Below are 27777 nucleotides of genomic sequence, written 5' to 3'. Positions count from 1 at the left end.
TCTTACTTTATGTTAACTTATCGCGTTTTGGAAATATGTAAAAAAAAAAAATCTAACTACAGAATTATAACTATCTACATCACTTTTGTATTCCTGTATTTAGCGGGCTTTTTTTTTTTTGACAATTTGAGCGAAAAGATGAGCAAATTTTATAAGTATTGACTGACATTTTATCAAATAAAACTAATTAATTTGTTTTTAAATTAAGTGAGTATTTTCCTTCAGTGTCGGTGACTGATAACTGAACAAATGATAACCGATCTAAAGATTTATGTGTTTTTATGATATTTGAATTTTGTCAGTTATACATAAAGTTATTGGCATTTATTTGATATAAATATGAACGGAGAAGTAAAGCTTTTTTTTTCCTTTGAATTCACAAAAAATCCATTGCAAAATTTTTTGCACTGTTTTAAGGCCGGGAATTTGAAATGTCTTTGAAAACGTTTTCAAAAGACTAATGATTTCCCCAAAACTGAATTTTTTACAAAAAATAAAACTTTCCCCAAAACTAAATTTTTTTCAAAAAATAAAACTTTCCCAAAAACTGAACACGATTTTTCGAAAAAAAACGACTAAAATTCGAGAAACACTTTTGGTCCTAAAGAACTTGACAAGAAACAAGAGCCTGATTTATGTGTTTGCATTATTTGTCCTATATCTATCTGCCTATCTATATTTTACTTGTTTATCTATCCGTCTAAGTATCTTTTACTTATTTATCCATCCATCTCCTATATTCTCTTCAATTACTTATATATCTTAGTCCTTTAATCTACATTGCTGTTTTTATCTGTCTTACTGTGTTATTTTGCCTATCGATATAACTTCTCGTAACGCCATTTTGTTTTTTGTTTTTTCATCTAGCCTCTATGGTTGTTTACAAAATCACAATAAAAAAGTGCTAAGTCGAGAAGTGGAATAAAGTAAGTGAGGCCAATGGTAGATATAGAAGTTCATTCTTGCCTACTAATGTCTGTGTGACAATACATTAGTTTATTTAGAAATATGTGGAGACATCACCTTGATGTTTCCAGTCGTCGGTTACTCACAATAAGAAAGGCGGAACTGGCCTTGATACCATAACTGAGTGCAAATTACAGATACATTTTAAATTACCCCATTATTGCATAAAACAGTCACGTAAGAAATACTCGATAAAGAAAAAAATATACAAGAAAGTGGAATATTTAAAGCAAGAAGCAGGAGAGCATCTCATAGTTCTGCAAACTATCAAAGACCATCGGAGCCGCAGAAGAGAGAATGAGTCAGGTTAGTTCACTTGTCATGTGTGCTTATAACTTCAATCTTCTAGTTTTTAACATATCCACGTGTTTGTAAAAAGTTTTTTGTTTGTTTGTTTTGTGAATTTCGCACAAAGCTATACGACATATATCAGCGCTAGTCGTCCCCAATTTAACAGTGTAAAGTTAGAGGAAAGGTCGTTAATCATCACCACCGACCGCCAACTCTTGGAATGTCTTTTACCAACGAATAGTGGGATTGACCGTCACACTATAAACGCTCCCACGGTTTAAAGGTTAAGCATGTTTGGTGTGACGGGAATTCGAACCAGCGACTCTCAGATGATGAGTCGAGCGCCCAAACCACCTGGTCATGCCGGGTCATTCCGATGTGTAACTAGGGAGTTTGTTAAAAGAAATGTCCATGTTTGTTTCTTTACTCGCTATTCGTGTAAACAGATTTGCATGATTTAACTACAAGACTTAATCACTTAGGCTTCTATTTCCAGACCCTTCAATTATTATCACGTTTAACATATATATATATGTGTGTGTGTGTGTGTTTTCGATGTTATGTGTCATGACGCAATTTATACTCATAATTTCTCTCGAACTACTTTTACTAAGCCGGCAAGGACCAACGTTCTGATATTGTGAATCCCTAGAATATAGCGAATATCCATTTCAAACAAACTTCTTGATTTATTCACGTAACACATCTTTTTATGTTCCTTATACTTGTTTTGATGTATTATGAAGCTTATAAATCTGTTTTCAATTTCCTTACTGATAGAATCTATGAATATTTCAGAGGTCACGAGGTAAGTTCTTTACAATAAAATAATGCATTATTTTTCAAATAGTCTATGTGGTAAATTAGCTACAAAAGTTTTTGAAGTCTATTTTTGTAGTAATAGCTATTTTTACTTATATCTTTAACGTACATTATTGGGTAAAATAGAAATGGAGGTATTACATAAATTAAGTACACAAATAAGAGCCCCCCAGTGGCTCAGCGGTATGTCTGCAGACTTACACACGAAAATCCGGGTTTCGATACCCGTGGTGGGCAGAGCACAGATAGCCCATTGTGTAGCTTTGTGCTTAATTCAAAACAACAACAACACAAACAAGACCCCTGATAGCAACACTACAAACACGTTTATGGAGTTATTTCTCAGGTACATAAATATAACGGGCGCAATATTTTTGTTATACGTTAAGACACAATGCTTTCGCTAAACACTGCTTGCAAAATGCGCAGAACAACGTGCATTTAAAGAATATAACCCTTGTTTGTTTGTTTTTGAATTTCGCACAAAGCTATTCGAGGGCTATCTGTGCTAGCCGTCCCGAATTTAGTAGTGTAAGACTAGAATTTATTAACAGGCTGTTTTTTTAAGTAAGTAGATTGTTAGCCTACCGCACAACCCCCAATCAGAAGGAGAAACTTAGCCGTCCCTAATTTAGCAGTGTAAGACCAGAGGGAAGGCAGCTAGTCATCACCACCCACCGCCAACTTTTGGGCTACTCTTTTACCAACGAATAGTGGGATTGACCGTAACATTATAATGCCCCCACGGCTGAAAGGGCGAGCATGTTTGGTGCGACCGGGATGCGAACCCGCGACCTTCAGATTACGAGTCGCACGCCTTAACACGCTTGGCCATGCCGGGTCCAATATAATCCTTCATTTCAAAAATTTTTTTAACCGAAAATTGTCGACTGTTCTATTAAGCTATCAATAGCGCAGCTGAAAACTATCGACTGGTGTGTCAAGTTACCGACAGCTCACCCGAAAACTGTCGATTATCGTACCATGTTACCGACAGCTTAGCCGAAAACTGTCTACTGTTGGGCCAAGTTACCGACATATTGTGTAGAATTATGCTTATTTAAAATCAATTATAACAATAAAGTAAGTTTTTCCAAATCTTCGGTCACGTGGATTATTATTTTAACGATCATCAGGCTTAGGATCAATGTAGTTCAATCTTTGAATTAAAAAACTTGTCAGTTTCTGAGGGAATCATAGTGGATCTAGACAATACTTTAAGCTAGTAAAGAAATATACTCAAACTGACAGGTAGCGCCTTTATTTTACTTAACAATCTTTTACAGGAAATTATTTGAGCATGTTTTAATATCTTTTGTAGGTTTCGTTCGTCCTACTTTTAACTGTAAGTTTTGTGATCGCTTCTGCCGTGAGTGGTTATAGCCTGTACGATTACGACCTCTACTGGAGGAAACCATACGACCGTTACGACTACTGGTACGATCGTTACCACGATTCGCCATATCCACAAGTATGGAGTAGACGGTACTGCAGAGATTTGTACGGCTATCCCTGCTACCGGTATTGGAATTATTATGATCGCTACCCGTATTCATGTCGTTACAGAAACCGATATTGTCAAGATCCTTTTTACTCTGGTTACTATGGCTACAGGTACAACTACGACCCGTACAACTACTGGTACCCACGTGGTTACAGTAAAGAAGCTGAGAAGGACGACAAAGAAGATTAAAGAAACTTCGTAGTGAGTTGAAAAAGCTCATTTTGAAATCCCAAATTGGTTTCAGTTTTGTTCCTTTATATCTTTTATGCTTAAACAGTACTAGTGTGTGTGTTTGTGTGTTTACTTTTAGCAAAGCCACAAAGGCTATCTGCTCGGCCCACCGAGGGGAATCGAACCCCTGATTTTAGCGTTGTAAATCCGGAGACATACCGCTGTACTAGCGGGGGGCTAAACAGTACTAACTTTTATAAACTCTTTCAATAATCCTGTAGAAACGACCAGCGTACGAGTTTGATTAATATATTTCAAAAACAGCGTATTCGACAGAACAGCCTACCAGTCGCGCAGCGGCATTTCTGCTGACTTGCAACACTAGAAACTGGGTTTCGAAACCCCTCGTAGACAGAGCACAGATAACCCATTGCGTAGGTTTGTGCATAATTACAAACAAAACAGATTAGCTGAAAAATATTCTAATTTAAAGTGATTTTTTCTTAAGGATTCTAAGAGTTATCATCATTTATGCTGATGTTTTTTTGTCTAATAGAAGTATTAGCATTATTTTGTGTCCCAAAATAACATTTGAACATAAATAAAGTAAATAAAGTAAAGGCCTGGCATGGCCAAGCGCGTAAGGCGCGCGACTCGTAATCCGAGGGTCGCGGGTTCGCGCCCGCGTCGCGCTAAACATGCTCGCCCTCCCAGCCGTGGGAGCGTATAATGTGACACTGCTAAATTAGGGACGGCTAGCACAGATAGCCCTCGAGTAGCTTTGTGCGAAATCCCAAAACAAACAAACAAATAAAGTAAAAACGTAAATTCGAAAATAGCAAAAAAGTTGTAAACGTTCAGTTAACATAGATATTCGTGGTTTAATTTTATTTCAACATTGTTTTCCTTGTTTGCTATTAGGTGACTTACTGTGGCGGAGGTTTCCTGACTTTGATTTCCTTGAGCAACATGCCTTAGAAGTATATTAAAGGGTTTTTTTTTTTTTGTTGTTTTTTGTTTTTTGTCTACTTAAACTTTCAAATCTATGGTCAATGTTTTCTGTAGCATATATGATGCTGGGAAACTCTCTTAAACATGTAAAGAAAAATTGAATAAAACAGAAAAACTTCGCCTTACTAGAATTGAAATTAAAAGCCTCACTTCCATCATTCAAAAAAAATTGTTTTTCATTGTATAGATTATAGGCATACCATTACCACTATATATTTCTTTACCTCTTGTAAAACGTCCACTCAGGCCTATTCAATTATTTTAAAATTTCACTTGGCAAGCCGAATTATCTTTTCTATTACTATCACCAAAATATTCAAATATGGCTCACCTACACTTCATCGTCGAGTTAACACGGTTGTATCATACACTTTCACTCGTCTGCTCCCTTTTATTCTTTTTCTCTATTTGTCAAAGTCCACTGAAAGTAGTTATAAAGTAATAACTTTAGAACTGTCTTTGACGAAATAAACTGTTCTTATGTTCTTTCCTTCTGCTGTTAGTTTTCCTCTAACATATTAGCTGCTAGGCCCTTCCAGGAATACTATTCTGACGGACCTCCTCGTAGCTTACTTTCTCATTCGTCTAATATTATCGATTTGCTATTTCCCACCGTCTCATACTGTTTATATACTTATTACCAAATCTTTTGCTCACTATATTCTCCACGTCAAAGAATTACAATCTTCCAATATTCGTCTGCTTTTAACCCTCTTGTAATAAAAACGAAAACTGAATAATCATAAAATATTCCTTCAAAAAATAAATAATATTTAAACTAAAAAGTATTTTATATCATAACCAAATAATATCTAAAGTAAACAGTCTTTTATATCATGACATTAATTAATAATCGGATTTTAATATAAACAACATAATTTCTAACTTATTCTTGAAATTATCTTAATAGTAGACATAAAATGTTTGTGTATTGTTAAGCACAAAGGTAGATAATGGGCTTTCGATACCTCATTTCTTGCGTTATAATCTCTCAGACTTACAATCAAGGCACCAGTGAACGAGCATAGAATGAAAATTACATAATAAGAATTTCGATAAAACTAGGTTTTCTAAAGATGTCTATGACATCCTTTTTAACTATATAAATACAGGATTCCAAAATATGCACAGTAAAATCTAGAAAAAAGTTTTGTCTCCATTTTAATTTATCGAACTTAATAACATTGTTGAATTTAAAACTTATTGAACTTTAATTACAATGGCAAAGACGAATGGAAATGTAATAAACGCTAGAAGAAACTGTTTTGATTTTTTTCATGGTTATTTCGCCTTTTACACGTTTGATTACAGGTTTCTCTTCACTTATACATAAGCGTAATGCCCATAAAATATTAATATAAAATATAAATTTTTACCGGTCTGCAGAAACATTCAGAGTGAAAGAAAGGAAAAGTGAGAAATCGTATAATAATGATAACATCAATTTGTTTAATTCTCTCATAATAGATATACATAACACTGAAATTTTCAAATCCTTTCAACTATTTTCTTTATAATCCGATATATAACTATGTACATTGCATGTATTGTATTTCATATCTGTTATACCGTAATTTAACCCTACAATAATATGGACTCGATCTATACACTCCTAAAGTTTATAAGCTTTTTACAAAAATGTTTCTAGTCCATAAAGAAAAAAGTTTGAAATCACTGTCTTATGAAAAGAACAAATAAAATAAAATCCAAATATTCAATATTTGAAATTATATAATTATTTCGTTTTCTTCAATTAGCTCTATACTTAGTTTCAGAAATTAAAGTAAAGAAAGTGACTTTTCAGCAAAAATATTGCTTATGGTTACTGATAACGATTTCATTCTTGTAAATGCTTAGAAGGAACATCCATTTGCCACTAAAATGACTAAAAATGATTTGTACAGAAAAAAATATACGGAAAATAAATGTTTCAAACTCACCGTCATTTTTAAGGTTTTACCATCTCCATAATCATAAAAATGCAACGGAATTTCTAGTTTTTTTCTACTTTTGCTATTTCTAAATAACGAATTATTTCAGATTCACTTCAGTGGTCAGCAGCAAGTTTAAAGGCTTACAATGCTAACAGGCGACTTGCAATTCTCTTCAGTAAAAAGAATGCAAATAGTTTAATTTGTAATTTGCGATAAAAAAAGAGCATTAACGCTGTGAAAAAAATATATCCAGTTCATAATTTTTCTATAGATCAGCTATAATTTAAGAAGGAAAGCTGAATAGAAGTTAAGCCGGTCATTTATAATTTATTAGCTATGTAAATCCCAAACTCCGCAAGAAATTAAACGTTTCACATTAGCAAGAGATTGTAAATCCTTATTCTATATTGGACTTTATATGTGTTAATATTTGCTAGTACGTTTGCGAAACATAAATCTCGCTATGGCCTCTAAGCATTTTGTCATATGTATAATTATATAAAATGAGCACTCTACTTTGTTAGAAACTATAAAATATCAACGATGAAATGCTTTAAATTTGTGATATCTGTTAGTCTGGTATGGTTCTTTATTTACAGTTACTAAGACATCAGTATGATTCCTTATTTACAATTAGTAGGACATCTCTATGGTTCTTTATTTACAGTTACTAAGACATCAGTATGATTCCTTATTTACAGTTACTAAGACATCAGTATGATTCCTTATTTACAGTTAGTAGGACATCTGTATGGTTCTTTATTTACACGTACTATGAGATCAGTATGGTTCTTTATTTACAGTTACTAGGATATCAATATGGTTCTTTACTTACAGTTACTAGAAGATCAATATGGTTCTTTATTTACACGTACTAGGAGATCAGTATGGTTCTTTATTTACAGTTACTAGGACATCAGTATGATTCCTTATTTACAATTAATAGGACATCTGTATGGTTCTTTATTTGCAGTTACTAGGACATCAGTATGATTCCTTATTTACAATTAATAGGACATCTGTATGGTTCTTTATTTACAGTTACTAGGACATCAGTATGATTCCTTATTTACAATTAATAGGACATCTGTATGGTTCTTTATTTACACGTACTATGAGATCAGTATGGTTCTTTATTTACAGTTACTAGGATATCAATATGGTTCTTTACTTACAGTTACTAGAAGATCAATATGGTTCTTTATTTACAGTAACTAGGGCATCAATATGGTTCTTTATTAACAGTTTTTTAGGCGTTTTCCATTATTAGTTACATTGTTTTGGTGTTTTCGTCAGGATTTTACACTCAGTAGAAATTATATGTTTGTCCTCTAGGTTAATTAATTTTCTCAAAAATACTTATTTTAGGTCTTTTTAGGCTCTTTAATTGGGCTAAATAACTTCAGTAATTGAAGAATGTTTAATGCTTTTGTTTTCAAATGAGTGACTATTCTGAGGTAGTGTTGATTCTAACAGTGCAATACATGCTTTAGCATATTTTACTTTTTTTTTAATGTAGTAGCTACAGATTACAAAAAGAAAAATTATACTTCGAACTGTTCATTGATAAAATATTTTATGGATACTACTTCAAATAATCCATCACGTATATAAAATAAAAGTGATTTTCAAGCTAAATCATCTCTGTAAATAGTAAAATTTTAATAGTTACTTATTTTAAGATGTATGCTTTACAAATGTAATTAAAAATCTGGAACTTAAAATTTGTCTCTTAAAAATATAAAATTCAACTTATAAGTTCTTGTTGTAAGGTTCAGGAACAAGAAGGTACACTCAATATTTGATGAACATTAGGTTTGCATGTAGAAAATTGTACATTCTTGAATTAAGTTAAACAACAGCCACGAAACGGTGCTTCACTGATCAATGTTAATTAACTTATTTTGTCAGGACTCATCTCTGTATGCTGTTATCAATGATGTTACAGCTACAGTCGTGTAGTCCCTGGATGTTAACAAATACTAGGTAATGGTAGGCTGTGTGGAGTTCTTTATTCTTTGTATTAATTAAACTGTAGCAGTAAAAACATTACATGTTTAAACAACTAGGTTACTGTAATGCAGTCATAACAGAAAACATTGGAATATTAGTTGAATCACTGGTTTTGGTGTAGTAAAATTACCAACTGAACTTTTAAAAGATATAATTACAAAACAGCCTATGATAAATCATGTGGTTTAAATGAAGGACTTAATGTATAAGTAGGTATTGAATACATGTTGTCAGTAGGGGTTTCTTTAAGTCGTAATGTCCATTTTTTGCAAACAGCACGACCCTTATTTCTTTTATGTTTTAAATAGACAATGATAAATATAGACAATTTATTTCTAAGACTATACAATTATGTTTTTAGATAATGTTTTAATAACACGCATATGTAGACAGGGTTAAGCTGAATCTTGTATGTTTTATGTTAATCTATGTCAAACAAAATAAAAAACCAATAAGAAAACTTCATATGTTAAATCCAACTTATAGAAATGGAAAACAAAACATGTAAACATGAAATATATTTCACATTATTCCTAGTTTTTAAGCAATGACAGACAATTTTCTATATTGTTTTAGAACAAATTATCCTGAGTGGTGCTTTTCATATGAGATTATTATGAAGTATGAAAATAGTTAGGTCTCTTCTTTACATATACATCCATGTTCATCTTGTCAGATGAGTAACATTTCTAATTACCAACCTATAAAAACGCTATTTATTATAGAAGCAATAAGATTTGAAATGTGTTTATCTTTTTATCATTCACATAAACTAAATTCTCCAATGAGAATATAATTTTCTTTTGTTTGCTTTTATTAGCTGTGAATGGTTTACTGATGGGGATTGGAATTCCCCATAGGTGTTAAATTTTAGAGACACAGGGTAAATCCAAGATTGGACCTCGTTTTATGAGTTAGGCTCGCCATGGCCAGGTGGGTAAAGGCATTTGACTCGTATTCTGAGAGTCATGGGTTCAAATCCCCGTCGCACCAAACATGCTCACCCTTTCACCTGTGGGGGCATTATAATGTTACGGTCAATCTCACTATTTATTGGTAAAAGGGTACCTCAAAACAAACAAATAAATATATTATGAGTTTCTTAAAATCATATCTTCATACTAAGGATCAAACAGAAAACTGTATTTACGACATAGTGGTTGCGTACTAAATATACTAAATATATACTTCATATATCATCTTGCTTTTCTCCACTATCAAAACTAAATACTTAAATTATATTTAAAGTAACTGTTACTGCTGTAGATTTAGTACTACTGATAATAATACTTACAGTCACATTACCATCTTATAAAAATTATACAACTCATGAACCTGCCCAGTAGACTCTAAAAGAAGAAACAGAAAGTTCTGCATGGTGTGTTTTGATTGTATGTGATTACAGAATTAGTTCCATTGTATATATTAAGTGCTAGTATGTGATTACAGAATTAGTGCTGCTGTATGTATTCAGTACCAGTATGTGAATACAGAATCAGTGTCACTGTATGTACTGAGTACAAGTACATGATAACAGAACTAGTGCCAGTATGTGGTTACACAGTTAGTGCTACTGCATGTACTGAGTGCCAGTATCTCATAACAGAACTAGTACCACTGTATGTATTCAGTATCAGTATGTGATTACAGAATTAGTTCCACTGTATATATCAAGTGTAAGGGTGTGATTCCAGAATTGGTGCCACTGTATTTATCAAGTACCAGTAAGTGATTCCAGAATTAGTTCCACTGTATGTATTAAGTGTCAGTATGTGGTTACAGAACCAGTTCCACTGTATGTATTTGTTATTTTTCCTCTCACCAGTTCAGCTGGACCTGGGATACCAAGAACGTTCATAGTGTTGAACAAGCTCTTTATAGTTAGAATGAGGAAGGATTCTCTGCCTTAAGAAAGGTAATGTTTTTGTATACTTTAAGAATGGTTCTTGATAAAAGTATGTATTTGTGTTAAGAAAAGTATTAGATTTAATGTTATGTTAAATAATAATTTGTATGTGTAGTAAAAATATTAAGGTTAATTTAAAAAGAAAGATTTGTAGTGTTGATTTGTGGCAGTTTGAATTATGCACAGTTTCACTCAAATCCGACATTGTATAAACGCAAAGTTGTATATTACAGAGAGGTATTAAATACATATATACGTATTTTGTGAACAGTGATGCTTGTCCATACACTTGTCTACCTACCATTTCGAAAGGTATACATGTGAGCAAAGTTGAACATTCATTTTTGAAATGAAGGGAGAACAGACAGGATTTTCTACACTAAATTTTATGAATTATTTGCACTGTCATTCAAATTTCAAAATGTAATATAACTTAAAGAATAAAGATGTAGATTTACTTTGTTATTGTTGAGTGCCTCTTAACATGACTGAAATTCTCAAAAATTACTTTTCATGGTGGATGGTATAAGTTGCTCAGAACCTCAGCTCTAAGTAAAGCACAACCAATTTAAAGTCCATGAAATAATTTAAATTGATAGATTAACTTAAACTTTTCATTTTACTGGGGTTGGGTATTTTTTATTGTTGTGTAATGTTTATCTTTATTCTTATAAGTTGAAAAGTCTGTAAAATTAAGAAATTTTTATTTAACTTCTGTATTAATAAACTTCTCACTTTTCAGATGATAATTAAGTAAAGTAAAGCAAAGTCTCAGTTTCTCACTCTTCAGAAATTACTGAAGCATATGTTGCTTGCTACAAAAAATTTATTACTTGTGTGAAAAAGTAATTGGGGGTTTGTTTACTTCATGTTAGGTCCAGCGTGGTGGAGAAGACATACACCCAACCTCAAACCTTTGTTTAGTGTTAACGTCAACCATCTAATAAGTAGAATATAACATAATCAGTTGTTACCATCAACCATTTAGTTAGCAGAACATAATTAGTTACCATTAACCATCATCTGAGTTGAGGACAAAATGATAAAAGCTTTTTGTATTTCTTTATGTTGTATTATCAGGTTATGAATGTTAGGATTCTTAATTTCAACTGTTACTATTTGACATTCTCATACATACAACTTTTAAAAATAAGATGTAAGTCCACCTAATTGAAACAAATACCCATTTCATATTATAGATTTGTTAGTGTCATGACTTAATCAGAATAACTGAACATTGGTCATTAAGAATCAAACAACCAAGCATTTGATTACACTGTTTTTTCTGGGTAGGATTAAGTTTTATAATTGTTACATTCTTATTTCTCAACTTTGTTTCAATTAAACCAGATATTTATGAAAACAATTAAAATGTGTATTCCCATTGCTTAATAGTCATCAAACTGAGCAATTTGTTGAATAGTTATAGGTGTGAAACAATTCTCAAAATGTATGCTGTCTGAAATAAAACTGGGAGAGCTAATTATTTAAAAATTATACAAGATAAATGCTAACAGTTTTAATAAGTTATCTGTGCATAAACTTAAAATCATGACTTATTTTTTTCTCTGAATTTATCCTGGATAGTAGAGAAAAATTTAAAACAAAAATGTATATTTTATAATATTTTTATTTCAACTTGTTGATAAAGAAAGAAAATATGGTTAACTGATAATAATCTATGATTGTATGGTTCTGATGAACCAATCAATAATATTTCAACACTATTAGATACCAAGATAGTTGTAAAAGTAGCACACCAGCATTTTCACCTATAAAACCTTTAATACCCAAACTTCATGGTTCTAGTTAGGATCATTCTTGATTATCTTGGCTGAATAGATGACAAAAGAAATTGGCTTAACTTACTGGAGCCATTTGTCTACTTGTAAGTTAAGAAGTATCACCAATATATCTTAGAGCAATCAGTCAAGTAACTACTAACAAAGTGTGCTAACCATAATATCTTAGTTCATACTACACCAAGACACCAAGTTCTGAAATATATTATTCTTATTAACAAGCTGTTTTTTCCATGATTTCACAGGGCACTTATCAAGATCTCTGGGTCCAAAGTGAACTAGTAGCTGTGGTCACTGCTTTAATCTTCTGGTACCTGGCATATTCCATAAAAATGAAGATATGGTTATGAGATAACATTTTATTAAGTTTACAGTTTTTCTAAATAAAAGAATTGAAAAATATTGAATACTTTATTTTTACTAACTTGTTCAATAAATATACTGCTTCTTTATTTCTACAGCCAGATGCATTGTCAGTGAGAAACACTTCTTATTTCAACAAATAGAACAATACATTAAATGATATAAATGTATTAACAATAGCATTTAAGAAATATTGTCTAAAATACTTAATATAAATAAAAGTAATTAGTTCTTACGGAATATAAATTCCAAGTTCCTTTTGAAAATCAAAATAAACTACTTAGAATGACGAGACAATAAATATGGACTTTGTGTTGAAATATGAGGTAAAGGATAATGTATTGAGTAACTTCTGACCCGGAATTACTGGAAATATTGGTCCCTTCAATGCTACCTTTTCAACGTAACAGTCATCTCACACTGGTCTCTATGATACCAAGTTTTAACCTCACAATGAATACTATTAGAACTCTTCTTTCCTACTAGTAACATCAACACTTGTTTTCAACAGACCAACGTAAATGCATTTGGTATTTCAAAGGTTATGTAACTTATAACCCCTTGTACATTGGTGCAAATATTCATGACCACATAGTTTCTATCTCAGAACGGCTGGTATAGACATTAACACTTTTATTGAAAAGGAGAGATTCTCCCCTTCTTAAGTCATCTTCACATTAATAAAAAAAGAGTGAGTGTGACCGTTAACGTACACACATCTAAGGGACGAGATTATAAACAGGTACGGGATTTTAGGGGGCGTTGCAGTTGGATGTTAGGTTATTAATTAGTTTGTTTGTTTGTTTTTGAATTTTGCACAAAGCTACTCGAGGGCTATCTGTGCTAGCCGTCCCTAATTTAGCAGTGTAAGACTAGAGGGAAGGCAACTAGTCATCACCACCCAACGACAACTGTTGAGCTACTCTTTTACCAACGAATAGTGGGATTGACCGTCACATTATAACGCCCCCATGGCTGAAAGGGCGAGCATGTTTGGCGCGATAGGGATGCGAACCCACGACCCTCATATTACGAGTCGCACACCTTAACACGCTTGGCCATGCCGGGCCTATTAATTAGTATAGGTATAAAGTTGTTCCTTTATATTGGTTTAATTTTGGTTTTAGTTACTGTAAAGTAGGGCTTCTTTGATTTTACATTTGTTCACATGTTTTCCTACTTAACATCTGGGTGTTTTCTATGATTATGATGTGTTTATTTGATTTGCAGTGTTCAAAAACGTGTGAAGGTGTTTGTTTGTTTGTTGTTGTTGTTGTTCTTTGAATCTAGTTTCCATTTTTCTACTTGTTTCTCCAATTTCGAAGTCGTGGCAGTTTTTGCATTGTATTTTATAAATTATGTTGGTATTGTGTTCGTCAGCGTAGTTTTTACATAGTATGGACTTTAGTTTTGTACCTGGTTTTTGAACATAAATTTGGTGTTTACTGGAATGTTGTGTATTGTTTCCAAATGTTGGTTATATTTTCGCTGGTGTCGGGATCAAATAGTTTTGTAGTTTGTTGTATCTTGGGATTTAGTGTTGTTAGTCTAGATGTCTGCGTATAACTTTTCCATGTTTGTTTTTTAAGGAAACTTGTTGATGTTGATGAAGTGTTGTTTTATTTTGTTTATTTCATCGTTAATTTTATCAGGTGAACATAGTTTTGTGGCTGTATTTATTTGGTTTCTTAATATGTTGAGTTTTTGTTTTGTTTCATGTGCTGAGTACCAGGGAATGTGTAATCCAGTATGGGTGATTTTTCTGTGGATTTGTGTTTTGAATTGTGTATCAGTTCTAGTGATTTTGAGGTAAAGAAATGCTATTTGGCTAGTTTTTCCTGTTCACAGGTGAACTTAATGTTGGAGTGTATTGAATTAACATGACTGAAAAAACCAAGTGTGTGTTCTGTAGATGTGAATCCAGTAATTGTATGATCAACATACCTGTATCGGTATAGTGGTGGGCATAAGGCTGAATTGGTCGCTTGTGATTCAATCTGTGCCATGAAAATGTTAGCTAGAACTGGGACACTGAATTCCCTATACTTAGACCATTTATATGTAGGTAGTTTTGCTTATTGAACATAAAGTTAGTTTTGATGGTAGTGAATTCTATAAGGCTTGCTAGTTGGTTGCTGTGGATGTGTATCAATGGGTTGGGGTCTTGGATATAAAGTTCTAAAGTTATCTTGCAGGCTTCAGTCGTTGGGACTTCTGTGAAGAGGAAGATTACATCAAAACTGGCCATTAAGGCTTTATGATTTAGTTGATTAAGAATATATTTAAAGTTGAAAAAGTCTTTTAAAAAGGAATCGGCTGATGTTACATATTTAGAAAATGCTCACGCTATATATTTACCGAAATTGTAGTTAAATGATTCGTAGATCGACATTATGGGTCGTAGCAGACACTCGGGTTTCTGATGTTTGGGGGTGCCGTATAGTTGTGATGTGCGTGAGTCGGTCTTTCGTAGGTAAGAATAAATGCTTTCTGAGATTGTGTTGTTGTTTTTCATTTTGAGATACACTTTTATTTCAAGTGGGTTTCTCGTCATCAAGAACTACATAGTTTGCCAACTTATGGTTACTGTATTTCTCTAAGTAACAGGCATAACAAAATTTACAGACACCAGTATGAACAACATATTGTTTATTAAACCGCTAAAGTTATCAGGCATTACAAATGTCCATAAAAGTTTATACAAAAAATGATACAACTTACGTTTGTATTTACAATTAATAACTTATCACTCAAAACATTACCTTAACAAAAACTACTTTTATAGATTGTGTGGAGTGACCTTGCAAACGAACCAACAACAGTACAAGAGCAAGAACCAGGTCAAACCTCCATTCTAGTAACTTTTCATTTCGTTTTCACATTTATTTGTAATACATCAGCAGCACAGGTAATCAGTGTTAATCAGAACAAGAGTAAGTCAGCATTAGTTCTACATGGTACACAAATGAAATTAGAGACATTCATTACTTAAACTTTGTTGAATTTATTGTCTACAAGAAACGTGCATTTATTCCAACATGAAAATGAAATACCATAAGACAAGCTGTCCAATCATGGTACAGCTTTCAGTGTTTTAAACATTTCTATAATGAACCAATAATAAATTTTCTTTCTGTTAGTCCTTGTATGTCACAACAGAAATTAACAACGACTTGTATGATAGCGTTTTCAGCTTGATACAGTTGCAGAAACGTTATTAGTCTTTCATTTATCTTAAAATAATGAGACTGAATAACGCTGTGAAAAACTGAAAAGAAAATAGCTACCAACTGTCTTGCATATCAAGTTTACACTGATTAGACAAAACAAATATATTCTAAGAAAAATGTTGTACTAAATTGCTCTCTAAATAGAGATAAGTTACCAAACTTTCATTTCAAGCATGATGAGAGATAACAATTTAGTTGTGCTGAACAACCTCACTAGTTCCAGATGTTTTTAAAATTCAAAATGAGCATCTTATTGTTTCTACTCGTTTTGCTTAATATCTCTGACAACAATGAACCTGTATCGCAACTAAATTAATTTGAATATCCTTCAATCATCTAAACTTCAAAGGTATATTAATTTTATAATAGTAGATTAATCAACATTGATTTTAAATTTACCATGTGAGGTTTTATTACGTGAGAAAACAGGTGGCTATATTATACAGATTAACAAAACAAAAGATAAAATATTCAACATAAGAAACACAGCAATTGTACTTTGGAATTTAACCTGAGCAATGACGTAGTAAAAGAAAAGTAAACTCGACTGAAGGATTCACACAGGAATAGAAATTAGTAAACGGGAAAACTTGACCTGGATGGGTACTGTGGTGAATTACGAATAAAACACTATCTTAGGGTTGACAATCTTATTGCTAACATTATATTACAGAAAAAAAAAGCAATGTATTATTATTACTGGAAGGGAGGTTGTAATAGAAGATATGTGGTGATTCTCTGGAAAATCTGCTCAGGACGAAACAAGTTCTGTGAGACATTCTTTTGACGAAATAATTTCCTCCGAGAATAATTCAACCAGCGTATTAAAGAAGGCTGTTTTCTGATGAAACGTTTCCTCCAGATCATCTTCCAAACAGCCCCCCGCTAGTACAGCGGTATGTCTCCGGATTTACAATGCTCGATTCCCCTTGGTGGGCTCAGCAGATAGCCCAATGTGGCTTTGCTATAAGAAAACACACACACACATCTCCCAAACAGAGAAAATATACACTTGAATATAAAAACTCGAGAATAAGTTTTCAGCGATCTTAAACTAAGAAAAAATTATTATCCTGGTTCATTTATCTCATATGTGTCAGTCCCCCTGAGTGGCACCTATGAAAAAAGTAACATTAAAGTTTCATATAAATGTAACATTTATTTAGTGTTGGGCTGGCACCAGGTGGTTAAGACACTCGACTCGTAATCTGAGAGTCGCGGATTCGAATCCCCGTCACAACACCCTTTCAACTGTCGGGGCTTTATAATGTGACTCTCAATCTTGGTAAAAGAATAGCCCAAGAGTTAGTGGTGGATGGTAATGACTAGCTACCTTCCCTCTAGTCTCACACTGCTAAATTAGGGACGGCTAGTGTAGATAGCTCTCGTGTAGCTGTGCGCGAAATTAAAAAACAAACAAAATCATTTTTTATTTTATGTATGTTACGTATTATAATTTATTTCAGACGATTTTCCGGTTTTGCGTTATGTTCGTTATGTGTTACTATTACAAGAAATGGGAAATTTTAATTTAGAATTTAATTAACGGTTAATATGTATCAAATTTATGTTATTTGTGAACAAGATTGATACACACAATTTTCTCTTTTAACACAAATATATTTTAATATACAAAAATAAAACAATACGAATTATAATAACGGTTACTACAAATGATAGCTTATATACAAGAGTTTCACAAATAATACTGAGTCTTAAATCCGCTCTAGAATCTGACATAAATTTTGTTTGAACAATATAGCAAGTACATATGTATACGTTCATCTGAGCCCGTATGCACGTGCTGTAAACTATATCATTTAAAACGAAATGATCATATCCGATTGTATCCTAGCAATGAATTCAAATTTACTTTCTACAAAATCTAATCATAACGTTTATTTGTTTGTTTTTGAATTTCGCGCGAAGCTACACGAGGACTATCTGCGCTAGTCTTGGGCTATTCTTTGACCAACAAATAGTGAGATTGACTGAATATTACAACGCCCCACAGCTGAAAGGGCGAGTGTGTTTGGTACGACGGAGATTTGAACCCGCGACCCTCAGATTACGAGTAAAACACCTTAACCCACCTGGCCATGCCGGGCCCAATCATAACGTACGTCTTCCATTTCTAAAGTTATACCTTGAAATGGAATTAAACACATAATTATCGTTACGTTTTCCCGTGACGTAAGCTCCAACTCTGAATTGAGCTTAAACTTTTAGATTTAAATCTAATTAAGTACAGTGAAGTTAAGTTTATACAAGTTTCAGTTTTCCTACAGCTTCAGCTCCAATTTTGAATTTAGCTTAAATTCTTAGGCCTAAATCTAATTGAATAGTGTATTTAGGCTTATATAAGCCCAAAACGTAAAGTATTTTCACAATTGAGTAAAGCTAGTTAGGTTTGTGTAAGGCCTAGATCTAAAGTATTTCTATAATTGAATAAAGCATAGTTGAGTTTACATAAGGCCCAAGCCTAAAATCTTCCCATAAATGAATGAATGTAAATTGAGTTTATGTAGGTCCTAGGCCTAAAATCTATCCACAACGCTTCTAAATCTAAGTTCAGTTGAGTAGTTATATTTGATTACATTGTGTTTCGATTTAATACATATTCAATTGAAAAAAAAAAAAAAAGGATTGAGGATGAAATTGATCAAGCTACGTTTCCTATTATTTCTTATTTCACGAGAGACTCTTTTGTGTTCAACACATCTCCCAGAACACTGTTGTAAAATTCATTTTTAGGTGTGTTCCTAAATATGCGGTTTATTATTTTATAAAAAAATAAACACACAAGATCGACGTCAAATTCCAGGCCGAATGTAGCCTAATAATTAGCACGCGGACAGTGAATACAAGGGTCCGTGATATTTATTCCACTGCTGAGAAAACGCGCTCTATACATTGAAAAAGTGGGTGCATTATGAGAGTGATACGAATTCAAATCCTACTAGCTGAGTAGAGTAGCCGAAAGAATTGGTGGTGGGTACTACTGATTAACCTTTTTCCTTCTTGTTTAACAGTTCAAATTAAGGAACAATTAGTGCAAGTGGTTCTTACATAGCTCCGTATGAATATTTTCAAAATCGTAATTTGTAGCTTGAGACTAAATTTCAATGGATTTCAAATAATACATCAACAAATATTTTTTAATCGTACTATTGGAATTTCCAGTAAAAATAATATAATGATTTCATAGTAAAATGTTGTTACTGGCTGAGGTATTGGTGGTGGGTACTACTGATTAACCTTTTTCCTTCTTGTTTAACAGTTCAAATTAAGGAACAATTAGTGCAAGTGGTTCTTACATAGCTCCGTATGAATATTTTCAAAATCGTAATTTGTAGCTTGAGACTAAATTTCAATGGATTTCAAATAATACATCAACAAATATTTTTTTAATCGTACTATTGGAATTTCCAGTAAAAATAATATAATGATTTCATAGTAAAATGTTGTTACTGGCTGAGGTATTCAGTTGTAGTGGTTTAGGAAACGATTTGTGTATATGTTGTTGTTTTTTATGTATCAGCACTTATTTTTGTTGAAACCTTGACAGTTCTATAGAATTTCAAACTTCTTTCAGGTATGAGCTTTCACAATAGTTGCAGGACAAACAAGTTGAATGATGGAAACGATACGTGTTTGTGCCCGAAGATCAGCATTATCTATTCAGCGTACATATCGAAAATACTCTATGAACTGTTGGTGTTAAGAGCTACCTGATTCCATAAAAAAAAGCAACTTTCTCGACGCGCCACAACAATGGATTCTGAAGGGAAAGTATGGATGTACAGTAACAACCATAACTGTTGTTCTTGTGCTTCCGAAGATGATACTTTTCACGGAGCAGATAACGAACCCCGTTCTTCCAGCTACATAGAATATTGTAGAGCTGAAAGTATTGTCATGACAACATCACAACATAAGGTATGACAGCTTCATCTTTATGAAACAATTCATTGTCTGTTTTCGAATCTTTAAACTGAAAATTAACACAACCTAAAATTTAAATTTTGTTCAGGTCTGCTGCATAATCGCTTATAAATCAATTAATCAAAAAGTTAATTTTTGTTTCAAAACAATTTTAATGCAAATAGTGAAATTGTTTAAACTTTGTTATGCTTTCAACTACACTATATCATTACTGCCCTTTCTAATTTATTAAAATATAAAGAATGCAAGTTAAATATTTTTGCACTTTTTGTTTAACTTTTCCTAACTATTGAAAATGAATGTCACTTGTAATATGTTTTGTAGTTTTTAACTCAACCTTAACTTGTAAAGTTATAGCCAGTTTTTCTACAGACACAGGTGTCAGATCTTCAGAGAAAATGGCAATACAAAGTGGGTTTGAACCTCTTCTGCAAAAACAGCAAAAAGGGTATTTCTTACCTGATCTAAAAAAATTCTTAAAAGGAACAGCTAAAGCTGTAGCCCCATTCTTGATCTCGAGGAAAGGACTCAGTAAACAGAGCATTGAAGAGTATCTGGGAAACCTTCAAAATGGTTTTAACTCAGCTGTGTTAAAGTAAGTAAACCTCTAATCATATATACAACAATAGAGACAGTTCTGAAACAGCATTACAGCAGTTGCAGGAATCAATATTTACAAATACTTTCCACAACACTTTCTGTTAGCTGGACACTGTAGTAATAGACTATACACAGTACAGATATCAGGAGGTGTAGGAATCAGTATTTATGAATACCTCCCACAACACTTCCTACGAGCTGGACACTGTGGTATTAAACAACGTATAGTACAAATATTAGCAGATGTATGAATCACTATGACACTTTATACTTTTGACTTAACTCAAGTATTAGCTAAAAAATTTAAAATGTTTTTCCAACATTTCTTGTTTTTCAGTATTTTTTGTAGCTTTTCGATTCTTACCTGAGCCTTCATAGGGCTATAAACCACATTTTTAAAAACAGACCAAAGAAGAGTCAGAAAACCTTTGTATTTTTATGTTAAGCATACATAACAACCCTAAAATTATATTTAAGGCATCAGCTGTTATGTCTTCTAGTGGATCTCACATACTTTGTGTCATCGTTGAAATTTAACATACCTGCTAACCTCTGTGTTAAAGGATCTTGTAATAAGTATAAAGTAGGTCAATTTTACCTCTATTTGTTACTATTATAGACTATTCTATTTCGTAGATAAAGGGACAGTTATCAGCACCAAGAACATAGAGTTTAACTTCTTTAATACGTATCATTATAACCTGAACTCGTGTCAAGTTTTGATGTAAGAAACGTTTTTAAAAAGATAATTCAAACATTGTATTCTTTCATTAGATGAGATTTTTAATACATTCAATACAAAAAGTGTCATTAGTAAGATTAAATAATTCTGAATATTCCACATTTACAGAAGTTTTGTGAAAGAATTTGATGTAGTTGAGTTACAAGTTGATGAGGCTCTCTGGAAGTTCCAAACGTTTTTTTAGGATGCCAGTAAGTTTAGTAATGATAACTGATAGTTGTATAGAGGTTTTGTACACATTTAATATCTAAATTTAGAACGTAACTTGGTAACAAATTCTAATTTGGCTACTAGACTCAATCTTATTTCTTCAACACAATCTTTTTATCACAGTAATTAACCTTTCCAATACCGGTACTTGGAAAAAACAGCTTCTATGTTTGAAGTCAAAGACACACTGTCACATCAAAAGATTACGATCTATTACAATCTTACCGAATACAAGTTCCTTTGATTTTGAAAAATAGACATTTATGTGAACTCCATAACTGGTTCATTTCACTTTTCTTTAAAGGTTCTGAACTTAAGTAAGAAAGCACATTATGATAATATAATAACACAGGTCAACAAATTTTTTCGAAATCTCAGTTGCATAAGATTTTTTTACTCATTCTTACCCTTTGTGACCTGCTAAATTCAAATATGAAAACGGTTCAGCTCTACATGCTCTAGTTTTAATGCAATTTTAAGTTTTTCATTCTAGCCTTTTGTGGTCAAATTAACACGTTTCCTGCGATGCCTATATTGGCAAACCGGTAACTGCTGCGATGCTCTTGTACATCTGGCAGCTTCAGTGCTGCATGAGCTATGATAACGTGAGGTTGTCGTTACATTTGTCTCTAGCCTGTAACTTAGTTAAAGGTAAGACAATAGTGGGACACCGGTGGGTCCCATCGCAGGAAACGTGTTAATTACTTACACGTATATGTTATCAACAGAGATATTAAAATTGTTTAGATTTTGTGGTCAAATTAATTACTTACACGTTTATGTTATCAACAGAGATATTAAAATTGTTTTGATTTTGTTTCAGTTCTGATCAAGAAGACGTCAATGTGAGAACAAGCCGGACGCTTTCTGTTATATTTGTGGATGCCTCACGCTTATTCGTCAAAGGCGTAATATAACATCGTTTCTGAGGTGTGCTTATAAAGCGTACTTTGGACTTGCTCTTGGTGACCAAGACAAGAAATGGGCCCCACATATTGTGTGTCATAACTGCGAGGAAATGCTGCGTGACTGGACAAAAGGGAAACGTAAGGGTTTATCTATTCGGAATTCCCATGACCTGGCGAGAACCGATGGACCACACAACTGACTGCTATTTTTTGTCTGGTCAATACAAAAAAGCATTGGCAAGAAAAACAGACACAAAATCTCATATCCTAGTATCCCCTCAGCAATCCGACTTACTCTGCACTCTGATGAGCTCCCAATCCCAGTTTTTAAAGGATTTCTTCCATCTGAAGATGTGGATAGTGACCAAGAGCAAGAGACTGCTGATGAAACTCAAGAAATACTTTCAGAATCTGGCGATCCTTCTTATGAGACCTCACAGTCATTAACTCCTCAACAGTTTAGCCAGCCAGAGTTGAATGACCTTGTGCGTGATTTGGGTCTCACCAAAAATGCAGCTGAAGTGTTAGCTTCCAGGATGCAAGAAAAGAATCAGCTGAGCCATACAACTAAAGTGTCATACTTCCGAAATAGGGAGCAGGCTTTTGTGCCATTTTTACAGAGGAAAATATGTTTGTTTATTGTCATAATATCTCAGGCCTTCTCCAGGAATTAGGGATGCCAGTATACCATCCAAATGACTGGCGATTATTTCTAGATTGTTCTAAGCAAAGTTCGAAGTGCGTTCTACTTCATAATGACAATGTCTATGCAGCTGTTCCAATTGGACACTCTGTGTATTTACGAGAGGAATATAATGACATTAAGACTGTGATTGACCTACTAAAATACCACGAGCACAACTGGACAATTTGTGTGGAACTCAAAATGGTTACTTTCCTCCTAGGTCAACAAAGAGGATTTACAAAGTACCCCTGCTATCTTTGCATGTGGGACAGCCGAGCTCGAGAAAAGCACTGGAACCAGAAGGAGTGGCCCATACGTGAGACTCTGAAGGCAGGTATGCCAAATATTGTCAACGATCCAATTGCCAGTCGAGAAAAGATCATATTTCCTCCTCTCCATATCAAGCTGGGCTTGATGAAACAGTTTATGAATGCTTCCAACACATATTTTCTGTGCTCCCTGGTTTGTCCTTCGAGAAGATCAAGGTAGGTGTTTTTGATGGACCACAGATTCGTGCACTTGTGCGTGATCAAGAATTTGCCAGAAAGATGAACGACAAGAAAAGGACTGCATGGCTTTCATTTGTGGCGGTGATGGCAAACTTTCTCGGTAAAAAAAAGCTGACAACTATAAAACCCTTGTAGCGAATATGTTGTCAGCTTTTCGCGATCTTGATGTAACATGAGTGTCAAACTCCATTACCTGTACAGTCATCTTGATAGATTCCCTGAGAACCCAGGAGCTGTAAGTGACGAGCAAGTCAAGCGGTTCCATTAGGACCTCAAGACCATGGAAGAGCGTCACCAAGGGAGATGGGACAAACATATGATGGCAGATTACTCCTGGAGCATTAAACGAGAATGCCCTGAGACAGTCCACAAACGCAAGAGCTACAAGCGGAAATTCATGCTTGAGTAGACTGCAATTGAGCTTTGCCTCCTCATAGTAGCAAATGTCTTATCTACTAATCAGTTTTATATAAATAAATTGAATTATAACTTTATATAAAATTGAATTTATATAAATAACTTGAATACATTTATACTATCTTGCATTTTCTTTTTTATTACCCAGCTATATTAAAGAGTTTTATAACATATTTTATCACATATTTTTCATGATAGACTACGACGTCAATGTGATGATGACGAAATTTTGAGATTTTCAAATACCTTGATTGCAAAAAAAAGTAGAGCACTGAGGAAAAACTAACTTCAGATCTGAAATCTGGGCAAGAAATTATGTAATACCAAGTGTTTGATATAAATGCAACAAAAATTTTGTTGACCAGTGTTATCCGTGGTAAAGGAGAGTGAAAAGGGAGCCTAGACAATTTAAAAACACAGATAATAAAAGACACACAAAAATTTATATCTGTGTATTTCTGAGAAATGGATTTTGACGTAATATTCAACTTGATAAGTTTTGCTATAATAATTTAAAATATTTTGTTTTATTTGATTTTTTTAAACTGTAGTTTTGTTTTTTGGAATTTCGCACAAAGCTACTCGAGGGCTATCTGTGCTAGCCGTCCCTAATTTAGCAGTGTAAGACTAGAGGGAAGGCAGCTAGTTATCACCACCCACCGCCAACTCTTAGGCTACTCTTTTACCAACGAATAGTGGGATTGACCGTTACATTATACACCCCCACGGCTGGGAGGGCGAGCATGTTTAGCGCGACGCGGGCTCGAACCCACGACCCTCGGATTACGAGTCGCACGCCTTACGCGCTTGGCCATGCCAGGCCCCTTTAAACTGTAGAAAACAGATAGTGTAAAACTAGTTCTAATGTTTTATGGGATTGTTGTGGTTCTGTTAAATGGGTAAACCAGAAAATCTGTGGATAAACGAGTCAACTGTAACTTCTTGTAAAAAGATATCACTTTACCTTATTGACTTTTTAAACACATTTTAAACAATTTATAAATCACATTGTTTATTATTCTAAAAGTGTGTTTACATAATCCATAATAATGTATGAGTCGTAAGAAATGCGTACACAAAATTACTCTCAGAACTTTTTATTTAATTCATATTCTCACACTACACCACCCCTGGAAAAAATTCTTGGGATACTGATGCCAATATTAGAATTAGTTCCTCTAAGTGTAGAGGCTCTTCTGTATTTTACATAGAAGTACAGTTTCACCAGTTTCGTGGGCTAGTTCTTTACATTTGGTATTATAACAAACAATGAGCAGCAAACAATGTGGAGACAACTTACTGATTTCAAGGTTTAAAAGTTTTCAGCTATTCTTGTCTTAAGAAACTTCCAATAAAATAACATCAATCTGCTTATGATTTTTTTCTTAACACGTGTTATTTCTTCAAAAATCTGTGAAAAATAAATAAATCCAAAGAGGAAATGACCATGTGTCTTAATTTTATAGAATTATTGTTTTAATTACATTTAAATTTGGAATCGTAACAATTGCAAGAAATATATTTATCATTGTGTAACTTACATAGTAGTTATTTTTTCTTTTAAATTGAGCTTTTATACAACTGAGAGTATTATTGTGAAAATATATTTTCATTACTCTTATAGATGGAATAAATGGAAAACGTTTAAACGGAAAGCAGAACCAGAAAAACAGAAATATTTTAGCAACAGAATTCCAGAGAACAGAGACTCTGGTGTAACAGATGTAGAAATTTTTACAACACTCAGCTGAGACAAAAGCAGACTCCCTCTTGATGGACAGGGTTTAAACTTGAAACATTCTGCCTTTTTAAATTATCTACTTTATCTGTTAAATTTGTTACATTGATTGTTTTAACATTCCGATAATTATCCCTTTCTTTACGGGTTGGGTAAAATCTACTAAGGTTTTAACCACGAAGTTACCCATAAGAGTAATTATATTATGATTTTTTGATAATGTAGGTATATGTTTATCAAATTTGCAAGTTATTAATTAATATTACAAGGCTTTCGTACACAAAATATTAGATTTTTAAATTAAGATTAGTTAATTAAATATCTTTTGTGATTTTTTTTTCTTTTCAGAATGTTGACTAGACAATATCTGGTATTTTTCCAGTCATCAGCAGCAAGGACAGATTTTCAGGACTTTTCATCTCAAGTGTTGTCCTGTAATAGGACCAATGAAGTAAGGAACATATCAGAAAGTTTTGTTCCTGCAGGAATAGCCCAGCATAGCCAGATGGGTTAAAGCGTTCGACTCGTAATCTGTGGGTCGCAAGTTCGAATTCCTGTCGCATCAAACATGCTCACCCTTTCAGCCGTGGGGACGTTATAAAGTGAAGGTCAATCTCACTATTCGTTGGCAAAAGAGTAGCCCAAGAGTTGGCGGTGGGTGGTGATGACTAGCTGCCTTCCCTCTAGTCTTTCACTGCTAAAATTAGGGACGGCTAGCGCAGATAGCCCTCGTGTAGCTTTGCGCGAAATTAAAACAAAAATAGGAACACTTGGAGGAAAGCCAACCAATCAACAATACTCTCTTTGTGGTCTGTTTGGGAATAAAGTCTAGATAAGGCTTCGTGATGGTACGTATGCATGAGTGCAGAATTTCATAACACGGGTACGCACTTGAAATCAATGTATTTCTCATTTACTTTCAATGTTTTAAGAAATATAATTAAAATTTAAACATTTATGAGTAAATAGTAATATGTATATTTATATTTATACACATATGTAACGTACCATAGCCGAAATAGTATACTTTTATAGGCCAATACACAGTTATGCCTACTGCATTTGTGTTATTAGAGTTGTTTAAAGTTATTGAGGAAAATTTAAAATCACATTATACCACATTTGAAATTTGATAACTTTCGAACAAGAGGGAAGTAAATTTTATAAGTATGTGCCCAAATAATATCATACACATATTCTGCGAAATTCGACAGATATCAAATACATGAGCAGTGGTACTGAAACACCTGTGATGTAAATGGATTGGCGAGGCTCAAAACCTACAATGTTTATTGGACCCGCGCAACTTTGAACCATATAATAAATGTTTTCACACATTCTAATTGCAATTTTATTACCCTTGGATTTTTTTTGTAAGTGTTGTAAGAAACATAATCCACTTAGTCCAATATTGTGCTCTTGGAGCAAGGGCATGTATGAATGATACTTTACTATTTTGCACGTGGGTTCTTGCTCTCGTGGTACACTTTGAATTTTATAAGTCTGTATGATTTGGACTCGAAAAAATCAATCACATCAGTAGTTTATCAGACGAAACACATGATTTGTGCTTATTTTAAACTCTTAAACAACTTAGAGTCCTTTGCTAGCTGTTTTTTATTAAGCACAAAGCTACACAGAAAGCTATCGATACCTTTGTCACCACGGCTTTTAAAAATCTTTCTTGCACTATAAGTCCGCAGACATATCATTGTGACACTGGGAGCACCTTTATTGATTCTGTCCAGGCCTCGTCTACCCTTTTAATCCATCACTGACTCTATGCGTTTCATATGTCCTGACTTACTGCTTTATTTAATAAATCATGTATTCATTTTTCATTGTAAAAACGTAATAAATGATCGTCAGAATGCGTTTGCACTTAAGGGCATCTGATTTTAATTCAGTTTTATTTGTGCTTTTGCATTTACCCATCCGCAGAAATCAATAATAAGTTAGAGAAAACTCGCTTAAATATTTGTTTGTCCATCAGTGGCTCAGAAGGTAAGT

The 27777-nt window shown here is 33.4% G+C and overlaps 1 protein-coding gene and 1 long non-coding RNA gene across 7 annotated transcripts; one reads left to right on the top strand and one right to left on the bottom strand.

Moving 5' to 3' along the window:
* Positions 1-1229: 1229 nt before the first annotated feature.
* LOC143237921 (uncharacterized) lies at positions 1230-12800 on the top strand. Of its 5 annotated transcripts, XR_013020334.1 has the most exons (4): positions 1230-1272; positions 3401-3784; positions 10538-10627; positions 12666-12800. XR_013020334.1 is itself a non-coding variant. In XM_076477673.1 (3 exons), the coding sequence occupies exons 1-2, from the start codon at positions 1264-1266 to the stop codon at positions 3770-3772; spliced, it is 381 nt and encodes a 126-aa protein (XP_076333788.1). In that variant the 5' UTR covers positions 1230-1263; the 3' UTR covers positions 3773-3784; positions 4676-4895. The 5 variants fall into 5 exon arrangements, 1 of the variants encoding a protein (XP_076333788.1); XM_076477673.1 differs by lacking the exons at positions 10538-10627; positions 12666-12800 and adding an exon at positions 4676-4895; XR_013020337.1 differs by lacking the exons at positions 1230-1272; positions 3401-3784 and adding an exon at positions 7668-7686.
* On the bottom strand, positions 12234-21851 carry LOC143237922 (uncharacterized). Of its 2 annotated transcripts, none has more exons than XR_013020338.1 (2): positions 13020-21851; positions 12234-12734 (listed from the first exon to the last, which is right to left on the bottom strand). It is a non-coding gene; the product is annotated as an uncharacterized LOC143237922 (long non-coding RNA). The 2 variants fall into 2 exon arrangements; XR_013020339.1 differs by having other exon boundaries at positions 16714-21851.
* Positions 21852-27777: the final 5926 nt, after the last annotated feature.

Source organism: Tachypleus tridentatus, chromosome 13 (genome assembly GCF_004210375.1).
Source record: "Tachypleus tridentatus isolate NWPU-2018 chromosome 13, ASM421037v1, whole genome shotgun sequence".
NCBI classification, from domain to species: Eukaryota; Metazoa; Arthropoda; class Merostomata; order Xiphosura; family Limulidae; genus Tachypleus; species Tachypleus tridentatus.
The sequence above is the reverse complement of the archived record's forward strand: the minus strand, read 5'-3'. Positions and strand labels throughout refer to the sequence as shown.